Source organism: Trichomycterus rosablanca, chromosome 27 (genome assembly GCF_030014385.1).
Source record: "Trichomycterus rosablanca isolate fTriRos1 chromosome 27, fTriRos1.hap1, whole genome shotgun sequence".
In the NCBI taxonomy this organism is placed as follows: Eukaryota; Metazoa; Chordata; class Actinopteri; order Siluriformes; family Trichomycteridae; genus Trichomycterus; species Trichomycterus rosablanca.
Genome location: NC_086014.1, coordinates 13,342,322 through 13,366,288, shown reverse-complemented (window position 1 = coordinate 13,366,288; position 23,967 = coordinate 13,342,322). Strand labels below are relative to the sequence as shown.

General features: G+C 43.9%; 1 protein-coding gene across 3 annotated transcripts in view; it reads right to left on the bottom strand.

Moving 5' to 3' along the window:
• Positions 1-23,967, bottom strand: part of brsk2b (BR serine/threonine kinase 2b) — a 92,435-nt gene that overhangs the window by 10,964 nt on the left and 57,504 nt on the right. For all 3 annotated transcript variants that reach the window (XM_062989419.1, XM_062989418.1, XM_062989420.1), the window contains exons 3-12: positions 18,823-18,908; positions 17,316-17,456; positions 10,838-10,954; positions 5,950-5,983; positions 5,790-5,858; positions 5,257-5,403; positions 4,512-4,543; positions 3,050-3,214; positions 1,281-1,378; positions 756-906 (exon numbers count right to left, since the gene is read on the bottom strand). In XM_062989419.1, the coding sequence (XP_062845489.1) occupies positions 756-906; positions 1,281-1,378; positions 3,050-3,214; positions 4,512-4,543; positions 5,257-5,403; positions 5,790-5,858; positions 5,950-5,983; positions 10,838-10,954; positions 17,316-17,456; positions 18,823-18,908 (1,040 nt within the window). The remainder of the gene's footprint in view (positions 1-755; positions 907-1,280; positions 1,379-3,049; positions 3,215-4,511; positions 4,544-5,256; positions 5,404-5,789; positions 5,859-5,949; positions 5,984-10,837; positions 10,955-17,315; positions 17,457-18,822; positions 18,909-23,967) is intronic.

Here is a 23,967-nt window from a genome sequence, read left to right as displayed (position 1 = left end):
AGTTGATGTTCTAGTTCATTCCAGAGCTGTTCAGAGGGGCTGCTTTGTGCACAGGGGTCATGCTGGACCAGGAAACAGCGTTTCCTAAACTGTCGCTTCTAAGTTGGAAGCACATGATTTCCTCTATATCACTGAAGAAGAAGAGGTGTCCCAATACGTTCCAGCTACACGATACGGAGTGTAGGAACCAGTCAGCACCCTTTCAATATTCGATAAAGACGAAAGTGTGCTTTGTAGTTCGTAAACTTGGTAAGGTCAGAGAGAAAAGTCGTGATGACCCTCGTCTGAACCCAAAACACGGCGTAGCTACAGACGTAAACAAACATCCGAGTGTTTGTGTGAGCGGAACTGCGCAGACATGATAAAATTAACCTCACATTAGGATTCCAGCAGGGGCCAAAGATGCCAGACATCAAACGGAAACATGAAAGGCAGAGGAAAGGGAGATAAGATGCCTTTGATGTGCGCGGAGAGAGCCGGAGGGTGACGGCGTCTCCGAAAAACCGAGGCGAAAAACTGAAGGACGTCCATTTTTAATACATATCAATTACCCAGCATTTCCTTAAAGTTCAGGCCTGAGCTAATCTCAATTCCTGCTATTAAAATCAACAATCGACCTATCAGAGCTCAGGTCCATAATTTATACTGTCAAAGCTCTGAGTCACGTCGTCTGGACTTCATCTGAGAAATGCAAAAGTATGTGGATACCAAAAACATTAGCTCATTAGACACCCCATCCCAAAAACCTCAGATACCTCTGTCCATGCTGATTAAGGTCCATAGCTCGCCGTACAGGAACAGGAGATCCTCCCTCGGTTACACTCAGAACCTCCATAGATTTACGCTCCGGTCTCCTCTTGTTGTGTCTGGTTAACAGCGGAGAGTCCACTCGCTTCTTCGGGGGGTCTGGAAGAAAACGATAACCTCTATGCTAGTACATTTAATTTCAATAATTTCCCTCGGGATAAATAAAGTATCTATCTATCTGTCTGTCTGTCTGTCTGTCTAAAACTAGAAACAGTACCGATGTACATATTAAAAGAAAATACAGAATAATGATGAACAACAAACCTCTTAAACCCTGTGGTCACATATGACAACATTACATTTTGGCTTTGTTATACCTTATACCACGTTCTGCTTAACTTAGATCTGTTGCCCCGATTAGTAGACACTTTTGTCTGCCTATACTCTTCAAGAAATAAGGTAAAAACAAGATGAAAAATGGACAAAAAAAATCTTGGGTCTTAAGAGGTTAATTTCCATTAGAAGTTTCTTACCGATGTCATTGCGTGGCGGCAGGTTTTGGTCTTCGTGGCTTGGATACCTCTCTTTACGATCCAGCAACAGAAAGTAAATCATCTTCTCCTGGTTGTCACTGAAATAAACAGATTCATATGTTTGTATCACCAACAGTCTCTTTAAAACGCACCTTAAAACACCTTAAAACTCTCAGAATGTGTCTGTCAGTCCAGCAGAACGTTGTTTAACTTGCACCAATTTGACTGAAGCTAAACAGACCTTACTCCATATAAATGATCATGGTTTTGGAATAGGATGTGCAACAAGCTAATGATTAGGTGTCCGTATACTTTTAGCCGTGTAATGTTTGATTCCTATGCGTCTACGCAGCTCTGATGTGCGAACACGTGCCGGATTTGGAAACGGAGTCTAGAAAGATCGTTCGAAGCCGCGGCGAATCTCCCAGCGAGCGGTAATCGGCGGCCCACGATCCCGAGCCGGGTGAATCCCGGTGGATCCATCCGTCAGCCGCGTTACAGCGAACACAGACGAGAGTGCAGCTGGTAATTGTAGGACTTCTGGGAGGGGGGTTTAGATTGAGGGATGGGAGAAGATAAACAGGCTCTCCTGAAGCCTTATTGCTGTGAGCAACAGTGCTATAAAACACTTACAGATCCCATCACGAAGCAAAGCGTCTTTATGATAGTGACCGTTTCAGTAACGTACGGTAGTATTCCATCTTGTAGTCAAGGTCAGGTGACGTTTCCCCATCTGTAACCTTATGGTGGCAGCTAATTGTAAAATGTGCTAACGCCGGTGTTTTATTTTATTTAAATGCTTTCCGATTGACGTGAAGCTTGTAACAAAGACAAAGATTGAGGACAGAGTGCTGGTGAAGTGTTGGTAAACCGATAAAAATACAATCTGAGCCTGATTTAAAGAAAATCTGTACATACTTGGTAAGGATCAGTCTTTAAACACAACGCAGGGCCTCTCAGGTGGAGCGACGGTCTAATACGTTAGCCCACCAGCGCAGAAATTCAAGGACTCGAGTTTAAATCTCAGTGGTGTTACCAGCCTGGCCAGGAGGGACGGTCAGATAAGGGTTTCTCCTCACTGCTGCTGCAAAACGGACCTCTGATGTTGGGTTCAGGGTATGGCGCATTTCTCAGCGCATACTACGAGGCTCCGGTCTGACAGCGTGGGGGTCCTCCTCAGGTACATGGACCCTGTTAACGCTAAACCGTTAAGCGAAAACAATTTCTCATTGCGAAATAAGGAGCAGCATTTTAAAGCTCGATTCTAAACCGAAAGGTCTCAGCTATGCCATTCAGCCACTGTTGGACCCTTCATCAAGGCCCTTAACCCTGTCTCTTCCAGGGGCGCCGTATTACGGCTGACCCTGTGCTCTGACCCCAAAGAATTACATTGTACTGTACACCTGTATATGGATATATGACAAATAAAGGCATTCTATTCTATTCTATTCTATTCTATTCTAATATTTACACTTTTCATTTTAGGTTCAGGTCTTGATTAAAAATTTAAAAAATGAGGTGTAGACATTAGCCGCACTTCTGCTAGAATTAACTGCTCGATTATGCAGACGAACCTTTTATGGGTCTGAAGCGTCTAGACTCGGTTATGAGGAAAAATAAAACACGCTCGTAAACATTTTATGATTGTGGCTGCTCGATTTTACACTCAGTACTGATAACTGCCGAACGCTACGAGTGTCGTCGATACGGCCGCGGAAAAAACGATTCTCCCTCGCGTTCTCCTCGTTTCACCCCCCGGTGAGACTCACTCGTCGGCGAGCAGGTCCTTCGTCAGTTTGTTTTTGTCTCTGAAGCAGCCGAGCGAATGCATGCTCTCCAGCACGTCCGGGTCGATGTCCTCCGCCGAGGGGAGGGTACGGATCGCTACCTTCCGAGGGACGGGCTGCTCCGGCTCGGGCTCGTTTTTACCCCCGCTGTGAAGGAGAGAGAACGGGAGGGGTTAGGTTCGTGTCTCAAATGATCGATCTAGTCTCAGCGCATCGTGATCTTGTGATCTCGACATGCGTCGCTTGGATTTGGACACAGAAACTGTGCATTATATTGTAAATATTGAATTATACATTCGATTACAAATACAATACGGCCAAAAGTACGTGGACACCTCACTATCACACTTCTCTAAGTATCTAGGACATCCAATTCTAAAATCAAGGTCATTAATGTTTGGTTGTTACACAACCCTTGACTTTTGATCCTTAACGTTTAAAAGCTGTTGATTTTTGTGTCAATTTAATTTAATATAAAATAGCCATTTGTATTTGTGAGGTCAATTTATCCCAAAGGTGTTTAATAGGGTTGAGGTCAGGCCACAGGACTTCTTCCACACCAAACTCATCAGACCATGACAAAAAATGGTCATTTTCCAAACTGTGACCACAAACTTGTACATTTACAATTGTCAAAAACATCTATGTACGCTACAGCATCACTATCACGCTAAACAGGAACTACGCCTAGCCCAAACCCTGTAATGAAAAGCCCCAGGAACACCCAGGTGGCGCGGCAGGACGTTCCGCTCTCCGAGTACAAATACCAGCTCTGCTACCGGTCGGCCGGGTGCCCCCTAGTAGCCACGATTGGCAGAGCCTGCAGCAGACAAAATTGGCCACTAGTCTGCTTGGTGGACCAGACTAAGAAGAGGACGGGGTCTTTGACGATGTTTACGGACCGTGGTTAGAAGCCCGAGGTGCCAACAGAAGTGTACGAACGCGGAGATCAGAGCGTGAACGAGACCCACCGTGACCCGGACCAGGTAAAGTGATAGTAAAACAGGCAATGAATGAATGAATGAATGTTTATGACCCCAACCTGACCAGGATGAGGCTGCCGTTTAAAATGTGAGAATGTATTAAAACCTTATTTTCTAAACCACACACACACACACACACACAGCAGTGAACGTGTGAGTATAAATCTAGGATAGTAACGCTGTGAGTGCCGTTAAGCCGGGCTGATGTAACAGAAAGACGAGATGCGTGTCAGTGTCGCATCGGCTCGGTGAGAGTCTGTACCGTCCGTAGTCTTCAATAAAGCCTCAGAAAGCCAGAAGGTTTAGACACAAATTCCTGCAGAATGTTTACAGCGAGCCCATACGTACACACAGGGGGGCCATAAAAACATACACACATCTCAGTAGTGGGTATCTACGCCCTTTTAAAAATCTGAATTGTACAAGCATTCATGCAGAACGTAGGTAAGATCGATACGTACATGTACCACGTGTGCTTCTGTATCTGTTCCAGCTGTAACGACAGACAAAAAGAACATCAGAACCTGCAGGAACTTAGGCATAACATTATGACCATCTTGATAATATTGTGGTCATTGTGTACTTCACTACTTTTACTGAACTAAAACGTGATGACAAAACTGTCCGCTAATTAAAGACAATCAACAAAAGTAATCTCGGTAATCTGGCCGAATCTAATTTCTGCTACTGGTGTCCCAGCCTCTGACGGTCAGGGTGTAACACGAGGCACAGCAGACACTCCGAGCACGTTTCGGATCCCGCTGATGATCCTGCAGAAGGGCGTCTGCAGCGGCGGCGCAGGCTCACGAGGGTCGTCTCTGTGTCGGGTGTCGCGTGTCGGACACGAGACCCTGACGATACTGAGCTGAAACGACTGCCGGCGGAATCCGGGAACGTTCCTCACAGATGATAAATATAAAGCCGGGTCGGCTTGTTCGGCTGAACCGGAGGACGTGGGGAAGTCCAATTAGATAACACCAGGAGACCGATGAGGCAGCAGCTGCCGCGTAACTCGTCGGCTCGTGGCAGCGAAGTGCTCTCTCATCACGTATAGCATGTCGTGAATGAGCCGGTGCCAGCGTCGGTGCCAGCGCCATGCTCCAGACAGGAGGCTTTCCTCTGAGGTATCGTTAAATCGTGACTGTATCATGACTATATAAACTCAGTCCAGTTATTAACGAGTTAAAAAAGTTAAACAGGACTGACCGTCAGTCTCTTGGCTGCGTCCACTTCGATCATCCCTCTCAGCAGGTTCTGGCAGTCCGGCGGGATGAAATGAGGCATGTGGAACACGCCCAGCTTCACCTTCTCCAGCAGGTTCCTCAAATTATCGTCGTCGAACGGTAATGCACCCTGACACACACATCGACGGAGAAGCGTGAGGACTATTCGGCAGAGGTACACGGGACTAACCGACAAATACTAGTACTAAATATGCTTTAATCGGGTACATTTTTGGGGATTTCGTTCTTTGATCAAGCTTTTAACTTGAGGGCTCAGTTGGCACTGTGTTTTTTTGGGGCCATAAAAGCCCACGGGAGCAGACGAAAAGGAAATCTTTCATTTCTAAGGATCATTAATTTAATCGAAGGGAAAATGAATCCTTCCGCTGATTTCTGTTGCCTGCTGATTACTGAACATGTTCTCCAAACCGACAGACTTCATGTGAGTTAAAACTGAATAAGGAGAATAAACCCTGATAGTGAGGAAGTTCTGAGTTGTGTTAGGCCCCCACTTACCACCAAAAGTGCAAAGAGAATCACCCCACAGCTCCAAACATCTGCCTTCCTACCGTCGTACTTCTCTCCCTGTGGGACAGAGAGCAGGACCGGGGTGGTTAGAGGGCAGGAGCGTATAAAAGCTCCATTAGGAAGGACGTACGTGAGCGAGCGCACTTACCCTGATCACCTCCGGGCAGGCGTAGTGCGGAGAGCTGAAAGAGAACAGACAGACGGTGCGTCGCATCAAAGTCCGACCACTCCTGCACAGATCATCTTTTAATATCAGGAACGGGACTGAATGTACGGCCTGGGCAGACTGGACATTTAAAGGTGCGGCATGTAGAATATTAGCTCTAGGGACAATTTAGAGTACTAATCCACCTTCTGCACGTTTGGGAGGTCAGAGAAAATCAAAGTACACAAACAAATCCACAAGGACGAGTGAGAATAAGTCTATCTTACCTTCCTTCCCTTACTTTACCTTTATCTTCCTTATCTTTGCTCCCTCACCTTACCTTCCCCTACCCTCCTTACCTTACCTTCCCTTACCTTCCTTTATCCTACACCACCTTACCCTACCCAACCCTACCCCTACTTTCCTTATCTTACCTCCCTCACCTTACCCCACCTTTACCTTCCTTATCTTACCTCTCTTATCCTACCTCACTTCCATTACTCACCCATACCCTTATCTTCCTTACCTAACCTTACCCTACCCTTATCTTACCTTAACCCACTCTACCCTTACCTTTCTTACCTTACCCCACTCTACCCTTACCTTCCTTACCTCACCCTACTCTACCTTTACCTTACTTACCTCATCCTACTCTACCCTTACCTTCCTTACCTCACCCTACTCTACCTTTACCTTACTTACCTCATCCTACTCTACCCTTACCTTCCTTACCTCACCCTACTCTACCTTTACCTTACTTACCTCATCCTACTCTACCTTTACCTTACTCACCTCATCCTACTCTACCCTTACCTTCCTTACCTCACCCTACTCTACCTTTACCTTACTTACCTCATCCTACTCTACCCTTACCTTCCTTACCTCATCCTACTCTACCTTTACCTTACTTACCTCATCCTACTCTACCTTTACCTTACTTACCTCATCCTACTCTACCTTTACCTTACTCACCTCATCCTACTCTACCCTTACCTTCCTTACCTCACCCTACTCTACCTTTACCTTACTCACCTCATCCTACTCTACCCTTACCTTCCTTACCTCACCCTACTCTACCCTTACCTTCCTTACCTCATCCTACTCTACCTTTACCTTACTTACCTCATCCTACTCTACCCTTACCTTCCTTACCTCACCCTACTCTACCTTTACCTTACTTACCTCATCCTACTCTACCTTTACCTTACTCACCTCATCCTACTCTACCCTTACCTTCCTTACCTCACCCTACTCTACCTTTACCTTACTTACCTCATCCTACTCTACCCTTACCTTCCTTACCTCATCCTACTCTACCTTTACCTTACTTACCTCATCCTACTCTACCTTTACCTTACTTACCTCATCCTACTCTACCTTTACCTTACTCACCTCATCCTACTCTACCCTTACCTTCCTTACCTCACCCTACTCTACCTTTACCTTACTTACCTCATCCTACTCTACCCTTACCTTCCTTACCTCATCCTACTCTACCTTTACCTTACTTACCTCATCCTACTCTACCTTTACCTTACTTACCTCATCCTACTCTACCTTTACCTTACTCACCTCATCCTACTCTACCCTTACCTTCCTTACCTCACCCTACTCTACCTTTACCTTACTTACCTCATCCTACTCTACCCTTACCTTCCTTACCTCACCCTACTCTACCTTTACCTTACTTACCTCACCCTACTCTACCTTTACCTTACTCACCTCATCCTACTCTACCCTTACCTTCCTTACCTCACCCTACTCTACCTTTACCTTCCTTACCTCATCCTACTCTACCCTTACCTTCCTTACCTCACCCTACTCTACCCTTACCTTCCTTACCTCACCCTACTCTACCTTTACCTTACTTACCTCATCCTACTCTACCCTTACCTTCCTTACCCTACTCTACCCTTACCTTACCCCACTCTATCCTTACCTTCCCTACCTTACCCTACTCTACCCTTACCTTTCTTACCTCACCCCACTCTATCCTTACCTTCCCTACCTCACCCTACTCTACCTTTACCTTACTCACCTCATCCTACTCTACCCTTACCTTTCTTACCTCACCCCACTCTACCCTTACCTTCCTTACCTTACCCTTACCCTACTCTACCCTTACCTTCCTTACCTTATCTTATCAGACATGGCCAATTTAAGTCTAGGGTTGGGAATCAAAATTTGGTTCTAATTTAAAACCAAACACAATACGACAGGGATGGCAGAGAGTACAAACTAAATTTCAGTTCTGCTTATCAGTCCATAAACATGATAACCCTTTATTATTGTAAATAAAGCATAACTATCTGCAGGAACGTACGTAGACCACTACGCCATCTGAGCTTGATACTGGAAGATCTGTACACGGCTTTTCACACTTTCTCAAGAAATTAAATAATAAAAATAAAGTTTCTACACCACCAGATTTATTTATGTATATTCTGACCCAATTTTAAGTGTTCGGTTGATAAAAATGAGTTGATAAAAACCCTGACATTCCAGGACTGCATTGATATCTGCGTTCCCTCCGAGTGTGAGGAACCTCCTCCGCTCCTCCGCCGGTGGTGCTGAGTGATCTAATAACGTTACATTAGTTCATAATGACTTCCTGCTATGAGATGTGAAGCACGACGACTGCCAGAACAGTCTTTAATATTCACGAGGGACGACTCGGACGGTTCGGTTTCCCGGAGCTCGTGTTCGACGGAGCGGCGTCGGAACGTTTCCGCTCTACACAGGTGATTCCTGATTGCGCCGCGTTTTCTCATTATGCAAATGTACGCAAATGGGAACCGATCTGCACAAGTCGAGCGTTCGGTTGTTCATTTATTATTTTACCAACCATTTCATGCTGGGTAGGGTCACGGCGGGTATGAACTGACCCGAAACAAACACGGGGCGCGGGGCGAGAACACACCCTGGTCCACGTGGGGTCAGTGCTTGGAAATTGAGTGCAGGTCTTTAGTTCATCTACGGTCTTCGAATTACAGTTATAGTCATGCTGGAACAAAAAAGGCCTTCCCCAAACTGTTGCCACAAAGAAAGCCTGTTAGCGATGGGAAAAAAGTGGCAGCCACACAGTCCAGATTTTTGGGCCACGTCTGTATTAACACTAAGAGTTTTGAATTCCAGATATCCAACAAGCTCATGGTTAGATGTCCACATACTTTTGGCTATATTATATAATAATGACCGGAGCTTTTTCTACCCTCAGCACCGCTGACCTCACATTCTCAGAGCCGCCAGCATAGCACGTTCCAAGCTCAGCAATTTTTTAACCAAATCACCTCCATTAGCGGTAAGTGGAACATATGCTAGCGTGAGCGAGGCGCGGCGTGTACGCGTGTAAAACGGCCGTCGTTTTTACTTTCTACTAGAGTCCATTAGCCGCGGTAAACAGGACACGTCTGCGTCACGCGGAGAGCGCGCGAGGAGGCTAAAGACGGATGCGTTTAATTAAAAGCTGTCATATCCGCGTCGAGAGACGGAACAGGCGGCCGTGAGAGGACGATCAATAATCGCCACACGCTAGTGCCAGCGCGGAGCATTTCAACGCTCGCGTTACGACTAGCGAAGGCTTATAGAGGGAGACGAGAGGATATCAGAGCTCAGATTTGGACACTGAGGGTTGAGTACTTGGCATGCACTATAATAATCTGTTACTGCCACCCTTGTGTGTCCTGATCATGATTCCACCCACTAAAAACCCATTAAAAAACAAAAGTCCTGTGGCAGTTCAAATCCTCGTAGTAAGTCAGCCGGACAACTACACGGACGCACGATCGGCTGCGCGTCTGTAGGGGGAGGGAATGGCTGAAACTGGAACTAGAGAGGCGCCAAGGTGGCACCGCAGGATATTCTTTTGAGTTTGGATCTTAGCTCTGCTACCGGTCGACTGGGTGCCCCCTAGCAGCCACAATTGACAATGCAGCAGACAAAACTGGCCCACAGTCTGCCGGGTGGGAAAAGACCGGACTAAAAAAAAAGGGGGGCGAGGCAGTTCAGATCCTCGTAGTAAGTCAGCTGGACACCTACAAGTACACACTTTTGGTTGCGTGTCTGTAGGGGGAAGGACTGTCTGAAACTGGAACTAAGTGGGTACCAAGGTGGCACACCGAGTTCGAGTCTCAGCTCTGCTACCGGTTGGCTGAGTGCCCTGGTCAGTAGTCTGAGATGCCCGTACAGAAGTGGAGAAATGTGCAGATCAGCGTGCGACTCTCCATGAGCAGGACTGGCCTCATGAGCAAATAAAAAGGGGTTAGTGGACCACGATCAGGGTCCCCAGTAGTGGAAGACTTATTAGCTACACTAAATCTGAAAGAAAAGGGGGGAAATGCAGAAATAAAATAGAAAAAATAATATGACTGACTGTGTCACTCTTATTGTTTCCAATAACTGGAATGTTGCCCCCTTTTCTCATGCCTTTCAAATCCAGCACCCCAAAAAGACTAAAGACTTTCTTTAGTGTTTTTTGGATTATTGTCCAACATAACCTAATAACATTTAAGCTATAAATCACTGATCAATGATCTGACTCCTTCCCACAGGATTTTCTGGTAGAGAGCAGTTTATAGTTCTGTAGTTCTAAAGCAGCAAAGCATCCCCAAACCATCACACCACCACCACCACTATGTTTAAATACAGGTATGGTTATGTACTGTATATTGTGATGTGTGGTAGAACAGAACCTGTGTCTGTGAATCTGCTCACAAATTAGCAAACGTAAGATGGGCCTGATGTTTGTCTGGGTCCTTCTTGGATGGGTCACCCTAGATTCTATAATCTTCATACATCTGACGCACCAGCGAGTGATATCCATTAGAGCCGTTTTGGATCGTTGGATGGTTGGAACACGTAAATGAAGCCGGATGACTGGAGCGTAACTCACCCGCAGCTGGTTTCCAAGAGACTGTCTCCGACCTGCAGAGAAGCCATCCCGAAATCTGCGATCCTGATGTTGTTCTTCTCATCCAGCAGCAGGTTCTCCGGCTTCAGGTCTCTGTGGCTGAGACACAAAACACCATCGACTTACAACGGGAGATTCATGATGGTTTACAATAACATTTAAATTAGCAGATGAAATATTTCAGCTCAGATACAGAGTGAAATGAGATTTGATTATACAGTAGATTAAAATCCACCAGAGCGTCAGTTTGGATGGTTTTCATTTATTTATTTATTTATTTCTTCCTGAGATGTGCAACATCTGAATCCTATTGTCTCCAACCTGAATTTCCGTTAATATGATTTCCTTAGTAAACTCTAAAATGTGATAATAATAATAACAATAATAATATCAATACAGTAATAATAATAATAATAAAAATAACAACAATAACATCGACAACAGCAATAACAATAATAAATATTAGGGCTGTCAAACGATTAAAATTTTTAATCGCGATTAATCTCAGAATTTCATATAGTTAATCGCGATTAATCGCATTAAAAAAAAATCTGTGTAAATGTTATAGAAAACAAGGATTTTTAAGTGAAATGTTACAATTAAAATGGTGTTTTTCATTTTATGCTAAATGTACTAATGTTAAAAACTGCTGGGACAAGAGAAAACTGTAAGGGAGTTTTATTCACTCACATACTAGGCAGTGGTTTGATGGACGTTTCTACACGAAGTGAGTGTGTTTTGACCCTTTGGGGCTTCCATAGCTCATGAACTAACGTGCTTGACTCAGCTGTCCGGTATTCTTTACCGTAACAGAATAAGTTAATAAAGTCTTCTGCTCCCGACAACTTGTGAATATAGCGTGTATTTATTTCTTTATTATGCAAGTGCAGATGCTACGACGCTCTTTTACATTTTGTTAACAAACCGCAAATGAAAAACGGTGGCAAGTCCGACATTAAAACGTTTGTTCTACCAGTCAAGTCTCAACATGAACTAGAATTTGCGTTAATGGCACTATTTATCTTAATCGCGTTAAATTGAGATTGCGTTAATGCGTTATTATCGCGTTAACTTCGACAGCCCTAATAAATATATAAACAATAATAATAATAATAATAAAACAATAAAACTTACATTGGTAACTTGGGGTTTGAACCTGCCGCCTTCTGATTACTAGTCCAGTACCTTAACTACTAAGCTACTAAACCCTAATCATAATAATCTGTTAATAATCTATTAGGGCCAGCTGTAGCCTAGTGGTGTAGGTACTGGACCAGTGATCAGAGGGTCGCTGGTTCAAGCCCCACCACTGCCAGGTTGCTGCTGTTGGGCCCTTGAGCAAGGCCCTTGACCCTCAATTGCTCAGACTGTATACTGTCACAGTGCTGTGAGTCGCTTTCTGCTAAATGTTGAAAATGTTAATGTAAATGTAAATAATAAACCCTACAAAGACGCCGACTGTTCACAGACAGTCTGGACGTGGATCTAGATTGGCTGGAAGCTTCCTTGGAGACCGACACAAAGCCGATCGCTCTTCAGAATCTTCGCGCTTCGCGCTGGCAGTTTGGAAACGATCCACATTTCCCACATGGTTTCATCCAGCAAGGTATCAGGAATTAAAGACAGAAGAAGGTGTCGGGTATCGGAGTCGGACTAATTGGATCCGATTGGAATGCAGTACAGATCAGGAGACACGACAGCGCTGGTCGACTCAGATTAGATCCACGATGATTTGAGTTCCTCTGTTTCTACTCCATCTGAACCTACGTGTGCAGTACAAGAACTTGTCGCTCGATAGCAGCACGGAGCTAGCCGACTTCGGTGATTAGCGGCCGGAGAGAAGACGTCAATAAGAAGCTGCCGGAGAAGATCAGGGTCGAAGAATTGATCTCTGAGAACGAGGAACGCTAAAGAAACCTAAATACAATTGTGGAAGAAAATCAAGCTTAGGAGAATGAGGTTGGAAATCGATGCACCGCCACACAAGAATTTTTCATTTGTGCCACCTGCGTCCCACCAGTTTAACAAAATGATCAGATTCAACAGTGGGGCAAAGTTACGCTGCGTCTGTCTGTGTGTCCGTATGGAAAGTCTGGAGATGGTATGGAAAGTTCCCTCCTCAACCGTATGGAAACCTTAAGGAAAGTCCCCTTCTTGACCATATGAAGACCTTAAGAAAAGTCCCCTTCTTGACCGTGTGGAAACCTCATGGAAAGTCCCCTTCTTGACCATTCCAAGACCTCATGGAAGGTCCCCTCCAAGACCAAATGGAGACCTTAAGAAAAGTCGGCTCCTTGACCGTATAGAGACCGAAAAGAAAGTCCCATCCTTAACCGTAAGGTGACCTTATGGAAAGTCAGCTACTTGGACGTATGGGGACCATATGGAAAGTCCCTTCCTTGACCATATGAAGACTGTATGGAAAGTCCCCTTCTTGACCGTATGGAGACCCTAAGAGTAGTTCCCTTCTTGACCGTATGGAGACCATACAGAAAAGTCCCCTCCTTGATCTTGTAGAGAACGTACGGAAAGTTGCCTCCTTGACTGTATGGACACCCTATGGAAAGTCAACTCCTTGACCATACAGAGAAGAGAGGTCCTCTTCTTGACCGTATGGAGACGGGATGGAAAATCCTCTCCTGGTCAATGCAACAGTGACTCCTACTGTCTGGTCAAGGCATCGACAGGAGTGGCAAAGGAATCCTGCTCACGACTGAAGGAATTCACCACTGGTCAGTAAAAGGAAGTGATATGGAAAGTTCACTCCTCGCCACCGCAACAAACCTCTGAGCTCCTAACATTGAATCATTGGCAAAAAAACTGGAGGAAACCTCTTGTTCTACAAATATCAGACTCGCACGGTTTCTGTTCACCACCGGCAAAATTCCCACCCCAGTGCTTTGTGGGATTCTGAAGCATCCAGTTGACCTACCGTTCCCCTCATATTACCTTTTCTTCCCCCCTCTGGTTCTCTACAACCAAGCTCTGAGGAAAGCGGCCGAGGAAGACGGATGGTCATTATTCCCCCTGACCAGAGGTAATGCTCAGAACCAATAAAGACATCCGTGAGAGAAGGTGTAGATGCACCCCTGCAGGCTCAGTCATAAGCACCGTCTGTCCAAACAAGCGACCTCGAGCCTGCAATCGAACGCCTTCATCGAAAGGAGTAAATCTAAACCTCGACAGAGCTGGACAGAATCCTGATCTCGGTTCTGGTTTGGTCTACGGTCAAAGAGAGGCGTGACGTTAAATCTCTGGAATACTCTCTCGAACTCGGGAGTCTTAACATATTTCGGCACCTACTGGGCTTTTTATATTTAAATTTATATTTATATTTACGTAAAAAAGGTCCTACTGAACAGTTCATACTTTTTAATGTTAGTTACCCTAAAACTTTGAATTCAGCTCTTGCTGTGTCAGTTCCCAACTCGTGACTGACAAATACGAATCATCCCGGCGTTTCCCCGGGCCGAGTCAGCTAGGTTAGGAACACGGTAAAACTTTTACTCCATTTCTGCTTACATCTGCCAATAACTGACAGCAGGGAGGTTCGGAAAAGAACCGAACCTGACGGGCCAACTTTCCGTCAGTCTGACAGCTCAAACCTGAGTCTGCTTCATCTCCACGGTCAGTGCTCGAACAAAAAAACTTAATTTAGCTGCTGAACGCGATGATATGGGACAGCTAGCGACACGGCACGTTAGCGTTTCGGAGAGTCGATCGTGGAGGGAAGCAGCGTCCCTGCGGTGCTGTTTATTCAGTCATGTTTTTATCACTCATCCCGAGGCCTTAACGTCAGACTAGCTTGTAGTAAAAAGTTCATTAGACACGGACGAACGGTAAACAGACGGTAGTGTTGTGCTACGCTTCGAGGGTATTAAAATGAATCTGGTATCAAGGTTATCAAGGTTAATTTAATATAAAACATGAATTAGTTGAACGTAACCATTATCATTTTAAGGGAGCTAACGAAACACTTATGCACTTATTATTCGTTCACATTTATATTTGCAGCACTTAGGAGACGCTTTTATCCAATGCGACTTATAATTATCACTGAATACAATTCAAGCAATTGAGGGGTAAGGGCCTCGCTCAGGGGTCCAACAGTGGCAACTTGGTTAGTCCTGTACCTCGACCGCTGAGCTACCCCTGCCCTAACTGAACTGATTTAACCTCTAAATTAACCGTCTTTGAAGTGTTCCAATTGGTTGTTAATATAACAGGAATGTTTTAGAATAGCAGAACACCCGCCCCTTTCCGTTCCTGGTAGATTTGCCCCCCTTACGTTTAATTCAAACACGTACAGGTTCCACAATACAGAGGTGGAAGGTCAACAGAACCACAAACAAGCACTTCTGTACTAACTCAGCTGATTGTGCAGCTTAATTCAAACACGTACCCAGTGGATTGGCAGTGTGTTGTAATGAATTGGCACCGTCCACTGTGGATTTCTGTCGTGCCCAGTGCCCACGTCATGAACAGATGAATAAAATGTAATTTAGTATTTTGTAAAAACGCCACTGGACGTGAAAGCTGAAGCTGTGCTGATGTATTAATAGATCCGACGCTGGAATATTAGCGGTTCTGGGCTGAATTTCTCTCTGATTATTTCCTCCTGTTGTAAAGCTAATCGAAAGCCTCTGGGCTCCAGACTCTGCCGAGAGCTGCAGATGGAGAGAATTTCCTTTGGTTTTTTTCTTCTTCTTCTTTATCTCCGAGCCGAGCGCTGGAGAGGAGCTCCGGGACACACTCGTGATGAAAACTGCTTTCATGTTTCATAAGCAGGGAGGGCGACGTGTCTCCGACCTGCCAGAGAGGCAAGAGCGTGATCCCTCACCGAGACGATCGTTAGTATTTGTAAGACCGCCTCACGATGACGAGTAATGTTTCACTTCGGGAGCTGCCAACGTCAGAACCCGCCATAGGATACGTTAAAACAGAGAACGTGAAAGAAGAAGAGGAAATCATCAGATAAACACGGCTTTTGAGTATAATATTACTGGCTGTATATAAATGTTTGGGCACCCACGGCCAAATTACATCTGTGTTAAATAAAAAGCAGTTAACACCAAAAAACCCCACATTTTTATGCACTTGATCAGCGCTCCCCAACCTTTTTTGCACCACGGACCGGTTTCATATAAGATATAATTTCATGGATCAGCAGGGGCGGGAGGATTTTATATAGAATAACTATAGAATGGAAAATCAGTGTGAATCCAAAGCTTTTTACGCTGCAACGAGACGCTGCTCCGATAAGTGACAATAACGTCTAACATTAAACATTAAAAAGAAAGTAAATGTGACACGCAGTTTTATTAGCTAGAGAAAATGATAATAAAGAGTGATTGTGCAGCTTAAACAATTTCCTGAGTGTTGCTAGATAGTTCTGTGTTCACAGTGTTCCAGGTGGTTGCAAGGGTATTGCTAAGAGGTTGCTATATACCAATGTTAAACATTTATATTTAAACATTTGTGTCAATTTACAATCGTACTAAGTTTTATCATAGTTGAAATATTTGTGATACAGTTTTACACCAGTGGTTATTTTTTGTTAATTTTCTAAGTGATAATAATTATTTAGAGGTTTTGGAGACACGTTTCCGGAGGCCAGACTGAGACGATCTGAACATGTGCAGAAGAGGAGTGAGAGTTCCATCGGGAGAAGCATGCTGAGGAGGTTTATGGATGCGGTGCGGAGGACAAATAAATATTTAATGTTGGTATAATTTTATAAGCATATAAACCAGTATTGCATATAAACTGGGTTATGTGTATAAAATATTTATCTTTAATCCATCTTCACGATGTTTACGAGTGTAGTCAGAACGACCATAAATCAGGGTTTCAGAAGTGCAGAATAATATTAATGTATTAATGTGTAGCTGCACCGTCTGCCACCTTCTGAGTGATGAAATTCATGATAAAAATAAATGACGTTATTTTAAAAGATATTAAATCGACGTCAACAGATGGGAGACACAAAATGTGAATCATTTCCCAAAACAAGAAAGTCTAAACCACCCAGTTTATCTCAAAACTTAAAGTGCAACTCGTTTTATTATTGACTTAATATATTAAAATATTCTGTCATTATATTGAAAATGTATAAACATAAAAATGTAATAACAATAACTAATAATTATGTTTTATTATAAAAGATGTTGCCACAGGTTGGGAAGATTTGCTCATACTTGGAGGGAGAAGAGTTGCGTGTGTGTACGATTCCTAAAACACCAAACACAATGAAGTACGGTGGTGGTGGTATGATGAAGCATCATGATATGGAGCTGCTTTCTTTCGCAAGCTGTACAAAGGCATTACACGTCACCAGAAAACAGCAACAGAGCAAAAGTACCAGAACATATTACCGGGAGAATTATATCACACGTAACAAGAAACTCAATTCTAAAAGAATTTGGACACCGAGAGATTAATAAGGTTAATATTTTTTTACCATATCGAGTGACTGTGGCAGAAATCCAGCGCCGAGATGATCTGTCTGAAAAACTTTCGGGCCTCTTTGGGTGTTAATCTGCCCTTTTTTACCAAGTAGTCGAAGAGTTCGCCACCGGACACGTGCTCTAGTACCAGATATCTACCAGAAACATTGAACAAAACAGAAAACAGTCATCATCGAGGTGAAAACAATCATTACATCACTAAATCTCAATCATTCAACACAGACAAACATTACAAAACCAAAGAACGTCTTGTAGTATTGATTGATATATCATTTCTTGTTCTGATTATGGATGCACTGGTAGTGCATATTATACCAGGTGCTTGAACTGAGCCGGTACTCACCTTTACACAAGACTGCCACTTCTACATTTTACCCGTTGGCGTACCGTGACCTTTTCTTGTGTACTCTTTTTTTGCCCTCTGCATATTCGAATCCTGTTGTGTCCCCAAACAACGCTTATGGCTCCAGGGGTGCCGTACGATGGCTGAAGGATTTTGTTGTACTGTAGACGTGTAGACGTATGTGTGATGAATAAAGGTGTTCTGTTCTATTCTTTAAGGTTCTGGGTGATTTATAATGACCGTATTTAAACAAGTCTAGTACAAGACTGGTAATGATAATAGGAAACGCTCGTTTATTATAAGACAAGATAAAAGATAACGGATAAGGCTGTATTGATCCCCTCAGGGAAATTAACTTGTTGCATTTTGTTGAACTTGTCGATTTTATACTTAATATAACCTGAATATTGTGCTGCTTGTGCATTAAATCCTTATAGTTGTTAAATCCTTATGTTGGTGCTCGAGGTGTGACTGGGGGTCTAAAGTACAGAGATAAGCAACATGTCTGTCATTAAGCTGTTGTAGAATATTGTAAGCAGATAAGAAACAAAAGTTAGCACAGAATAGAGGTTCTAAAGTCCAACACAAAAAGTGATGTGACTAGAGCAGTATAAAGATAGGCCCATCTATCTATCTGTCTGTCTGTCTGAAAATGACAGCACCTGTTTGGTAAAGGCTGTTCGATGTCCTGATCAGATAAATGAGACTATGTGGGTGTGAGATGCAGTTATTTTCTTCATATCATTAGCAAATGCTGATTATCCTCAAGTGAATATTCTAATATGACTGCATTTACACACATACACACACACACACACAGTCACACAGAGATGGTGTGATTTATTAGCCGATTAAAGGATTTTCTCAAGCGGTTACCTGTCAGGCTAATTTAAATTAGGAACGGGTTGGTACTTGATTTGTGAGTGGAAGAACGTTTCTATAAAAACAGTTTAGGAGCGCGAGGATCGTCCATCTGTGTCATCACAATATTAACAAAACAAATTCCTTAGCAGCTTCTGCGCCGGCGCTTTTATCAATTATTAAAAAGTGCATTAGGCCCGGCCAGTCGAGCGCGAACGGAGAAGCGAATGTAGCCTCCGCTGTGAGATGCCTCTTAATGCCACACACACACACGTGTGTATAATGAGTGTACTTACAAATATTTTTTATTTTCATACACGTCGTGGAGCTTCAGTACATGAGGATGTTCTATAAGCTTCAGGATCGCTATTTCTCTCTCAACCTGCACAGAAAAAACAATAAACACATTAAAATAATCACACACATTAGCATCACAAACCAACAGTTTAGTTCACAAAGCACTGGTGCAGTGTGTCATCACTGCATTACTGGTTTAGTAAGCTGTGAGACCTATTCACATTCATATTTGTTGACTAACAATGCACTTTTAACACAAAGACTAAGGCCTAGTGCTCACTGCACTACTAAATCACTGTACAGTGCACAATACACAAGTTTAAAAACACTGAATCACCGTACAGTGCACAATACATAAACTTAAAACCCCAAAATCACTGTACAGTGCACAATATGTGACTTCATACCCCAAAATCACTGTCCAGTGCACAACAAATACATTTACACCCCCAAAATCACTGTACAGTGCACAATACATACATTTAAAACCCCAAAATCTTTTTAAAATCTCATTTGTTTTAGTACGTGATGCTCGACAAGCTGGTGTTCTGTAAAGTACAGATTGTAAACACAGTGGCCATGTTTACATCCAACACTAATTATCCTAAAGTACACAGCCTGCTCCCACTATAACCACCTAATGACTGTAATAACATCCAATTCCAGCACGTTTCATTAGATCCCTGATATTATCCCGTCCAGTCGTGTCTAATTACGGTCCAGACACGTTCATTAAGAGGTCTGCACATTACTCACATCCTGGCACTGGATTCATAAACAAAGAAGCAGCATCTACATACGGTTCTGTTTCCTCATGATCTCGCTCAGTACAACTGCTCGTTTAAAACCACGTCATCAGCTTTTAGTGTTATATACACCACGGGTCTGTGTGTACACCTAGTGATCTCTCTACATAGACACATTTTACGTCGTCGTACACTCCCGAGAAGAAGGCATGTCTAAATTTGTGCTTCCTCGGACGCTCCCTCGTTATTCAGTCAGATTATCAGAATTAAGGCGCCTCAGTAGAAGTTTTTTAAGAATTTAGACACGCCCTCTTCTCAGGAGTGTATGATGATGTAAAGTGGGTCTATGTAAAGAGATCACTGGGTTTTCACACAGACCTGGCACACACACACACACACACACACACACACACACACACACACACACACACTGAGGAGGTGCTGCAATCCTCTTCTCATTATGACAGAGTGAAGATGTTCACCTCACTGCTCTTTCTCATTGGCTGAGCGTGTTCAGTCATTATCACCAGCGCAATAACGCCGCTCCGACCGCGCAGAAGTGATTATCCGCTGATTCATTTCCCCGGAGAGGAAGCATTCAGACTCGCAAAGCCCGAGTTTACCGTCGAATTACAAGGTCAAACGACCGCGAGGCACTAAGTGGAACGCCGCTGCCGGTAACGTGATTTGAAGCGATGACATGCATGGGCTGCGGTTCGGATATTCAATTTCTCTGCCTGCTTGAGACGAAGGAAAGAAACAATGACGTTTTTAATCTCGCGTTATGAGGATGCGGCGTGTGTCTGATAGTAGAGGGTTCTCATTCGTCCTTTTACGTCATTTACGTTCGCCCTGTTGACAAAAGGTAATGCGGGAGGTCGTCATGACCTGGAGAGCAAAATGCTGCGAGTTTGTAGCCTCTAAGCCCAAGACAGAATAAATCTTGACTGGAGACAAGATTACCCATGATTCACTAGCTTCTAATCCAGGGTAGACCTTCTTTTGGTGGTTCTTAGATTATGTATTTAACCATAGACACAAATTTACTCTCAGCATGAGGTGACAGTTTATGAAGGTTTTTGTTTCTGACCTTGGCAGGAGGCCACTGTTCCATGTAGTTGTTTTAATAGATAGAGTCAAGCTATAACCACACAGAGCAGAAGAGGAGCCCATACCACAAAGTTAAAGGACATTAGAGAACTTTCTACACCCCTGAATGAATCGATATTTGACCATTCACACAAATTTCCTCTCAGCATGAGGTGACAGTTTGTAAAGGTTATGTTCCAGACCTTGGCAGGAGGCCACTGTTCCATGTACTTTTTAATAGATAGAGCCCATGGAGCCCATGCCACAAAGTTACACCACTAAATAAATCTAAGCTGTTGTATTTATATTTCTAACCCACTTACTCTTAAAAATTGACACTCAGTTTTCGAGACGAGGACGATCGTGTCTTAATTATTCAGTCACAGAAACAGAACGACTGAAATGAAATGAAGTGTATTTAAACTTTTGACCTCAATCGTAGCTGTTACATCATGGACACGCTACACAAACACCCTCACCTACCCGAAGGCGCCGAAGGAAACGATAGAGCGACGGCGGTATAATTGTCCTGCTCCTTTAATAAACACGCCGCTCGTTCCTCTCCCGGGAGCCACGGCGGATTTGTAGCTAATTAACTCCGACACACGTGCAGGAAGAGACTCGTGCTTGGTGAGGTTGGCGAGGGTTAAACCGGCAGACCTCGACACGTCGCTAAGGGTGCTATCACAGCTCGGCTAATACCTCCAGAGAGACGAACGCCCGCATTACACGATCACACAGATAGAAAAGGCGGACCGGCCTTCCCTAATACGGATTTTTTCAAGCGATGGACCGAGTGGACAAATGGAATCACAATCCTCGCGTCCTGCTTCTTTAAAGCCATTATACACTTGTTCCGAATTCCAATTTGCAGTCGGATCCTCACGTTTAAGGGTTAACGGGTGCTCGCGGGTTAACGAGACCGGTATACGCCCGACCCTGTAAACAGGCGACGATGAGAACCAAAGATCTCGGCGCCCAATTTCCCAAGCGAAACGTTCCAGGTTCAATCCTATCGGTCACGCTATGTCTGGGCCCAGCAGATAACCACCTTCCTAATGGGGTACGGCAGCGGGGGGCGAGAGGACTGGACGCCGAACGTGTACGATTTAAATTCTCAGTAATTTATTCTCAGGAAAAGGGCTGATGTGAGTTCAGCTGAGGAATGTGAAGTCTGTCTAAATAAAGCTCAACAGCCTTGGATGAGAGCACTAACTGCTAGATTTCACTAACTAACTTCCTGATATACACAATCTACTGGTGTCAGTCTGATCAAAAGGAAGATCATTAACTTCTAGTTTTATATCATCTTAATTTATTTAATCCTATTTTATCTCAGCTGACTCTATTTGTGTTTTAATATTATCATCCTGTCTCATCTCATCTCATCCCAGCCAACAGTAATCTGTCCAATCTTGACCTGTCTTGTCCTATCCTGTCCTGTCCAATCTTGTCCTATTTTATCTTATTCTGTCCTGTCCAATCTTGTTCTATCCTATCTTATTCTGTCCTGTCCTATTTTATTTTGTCCTATCCCGTCATATCCTGTCCTATTCTATCATATACTGTCCTGTCCTATCTTATTTAATCTTGCCCTATCCTATCCTCTCCTGTCCAATCTTGTCCTATCATGTCCTATCCTATCCTATCCTATCCTATCCCGTCCTGTCCTATCTTGCCCTGTCCTGTCCAATCTTGCTCTATCCAATCATATCATATCATGTCCTGTCATATCCTGCCCTGTCCTGCCCTATCTTATCCTATCCTATCCTTTCCTGCCCTATCTCATCCTATCCTATTTTGTCTTGTCATATCCTCTCCTTTCCTGTCATGTCATGTTCTGTCAAATCTTGTCCCGTCCTATCCTATCCTGCCCTGGACTGTTCTGTCCTATCTTGCTTTATCCTATTCTATTCTATCATGTCCTGTCCTGTCATCTTCTACGCTGTGTAAGGACCCTGGTTAGTAGCTCGAGGTGCCTGTACGGAAGTGGAGGAACGTGGAGATCAGCGTGTGAGGAGGGGGCGAGCGTCTCCTCGGACGCCGTGCTGTTCGTCCCTATCCTGTCAAATCCTATCAAATACCTAATTACTTGCCCTATCCTATATTGTCCTCCTCTGTCTTGTCTTGTTCTGTCCTATCCTATCCTGACCTACATTGTCCTGTCCTGTAATAACCCGCCCTATGCTATCCCATCTTGCCCTATCCGATCCTATCCTGTCCTATATTGACCTTTCCTGTCCTATCCTATCCTGTCATGTCGTGTCCCGTCCTATCCTATCCTGTCCAATTTTGTTCTATCCTGTTCTATCTTGCCCTATCCTATCGTCTCCTGTCCCATCCTATCCTATCAAAAAACTAAATAAATTGTTTTTACCCTTGACTATCCTCACATTTATTCCACGTTGTGGTATTTCCTGTAGACGAGGCAATAAGAGGATGTTGCCGGTATAAAAAAACTCAGAGGTTACCAAGAGCAAATGAACGAATCACGGGCTGAAAATGTACAACTGAAGGCTTTAATTCTTTTGTGCCCTGGGAAACCCATTTCAGGCGGCACGATTAGCATGTCTGCAATATAAGAAATTGAATCAGGAAGACGAATCGGGTGACGGACTGGAGGAGTTTAGAAAAAGAAACGTTCACCCCTCTCTGCGGTACCACATGACTGGCTGCTCGTGTTTCTACACCCACGTCCCCCGGGGAACGTTTACAAACCGCTGCACCGCGAAGAGGAATCACGGGGCGCGTGTAGCCTCGGCAAACATCACAGCTTTACAGAGCTGGAGTGAGCCGGGGTCGCTCCGATCTGACGGCTCAATGTCAACACAGACGGTGGAGCGTGTCATCTGTTCTGATTTATTCACGCCAGTTTACAGAAGAATATTCATTAGATTTCATTAAGTGAGTAACCTGACGTGATAATTGATTTTTATTTTAACTAGGAACGTAATGAAAATCAATCATTTAAAGATCAAACATCTTCTGTAAGGACAACATGTCTGAAAACCTGCTGATCTCTCTACACAGACACATTTCACGTCATCCTTCCCAGTTCCAACACGGCTCAGTTAAACAGCTTTGGGATGAATTGGAACACCGGAACAGATCCAGGCTGTGTTGTCCAACATTAAGACCTGACCTTAAATCTTTGTTTGTCTAAAAAGCACAAATTCTCATAGACACAGTTCCTGTGGAAAGCCTTAGAGTGGGGTCTGTTATAGCCGATAGGATGTCCAACATGATATTTAGGTGTCCACATAGTTTTGACTATATGGTGTATGTTCCAGTTATCCTATCCTGTCCTGT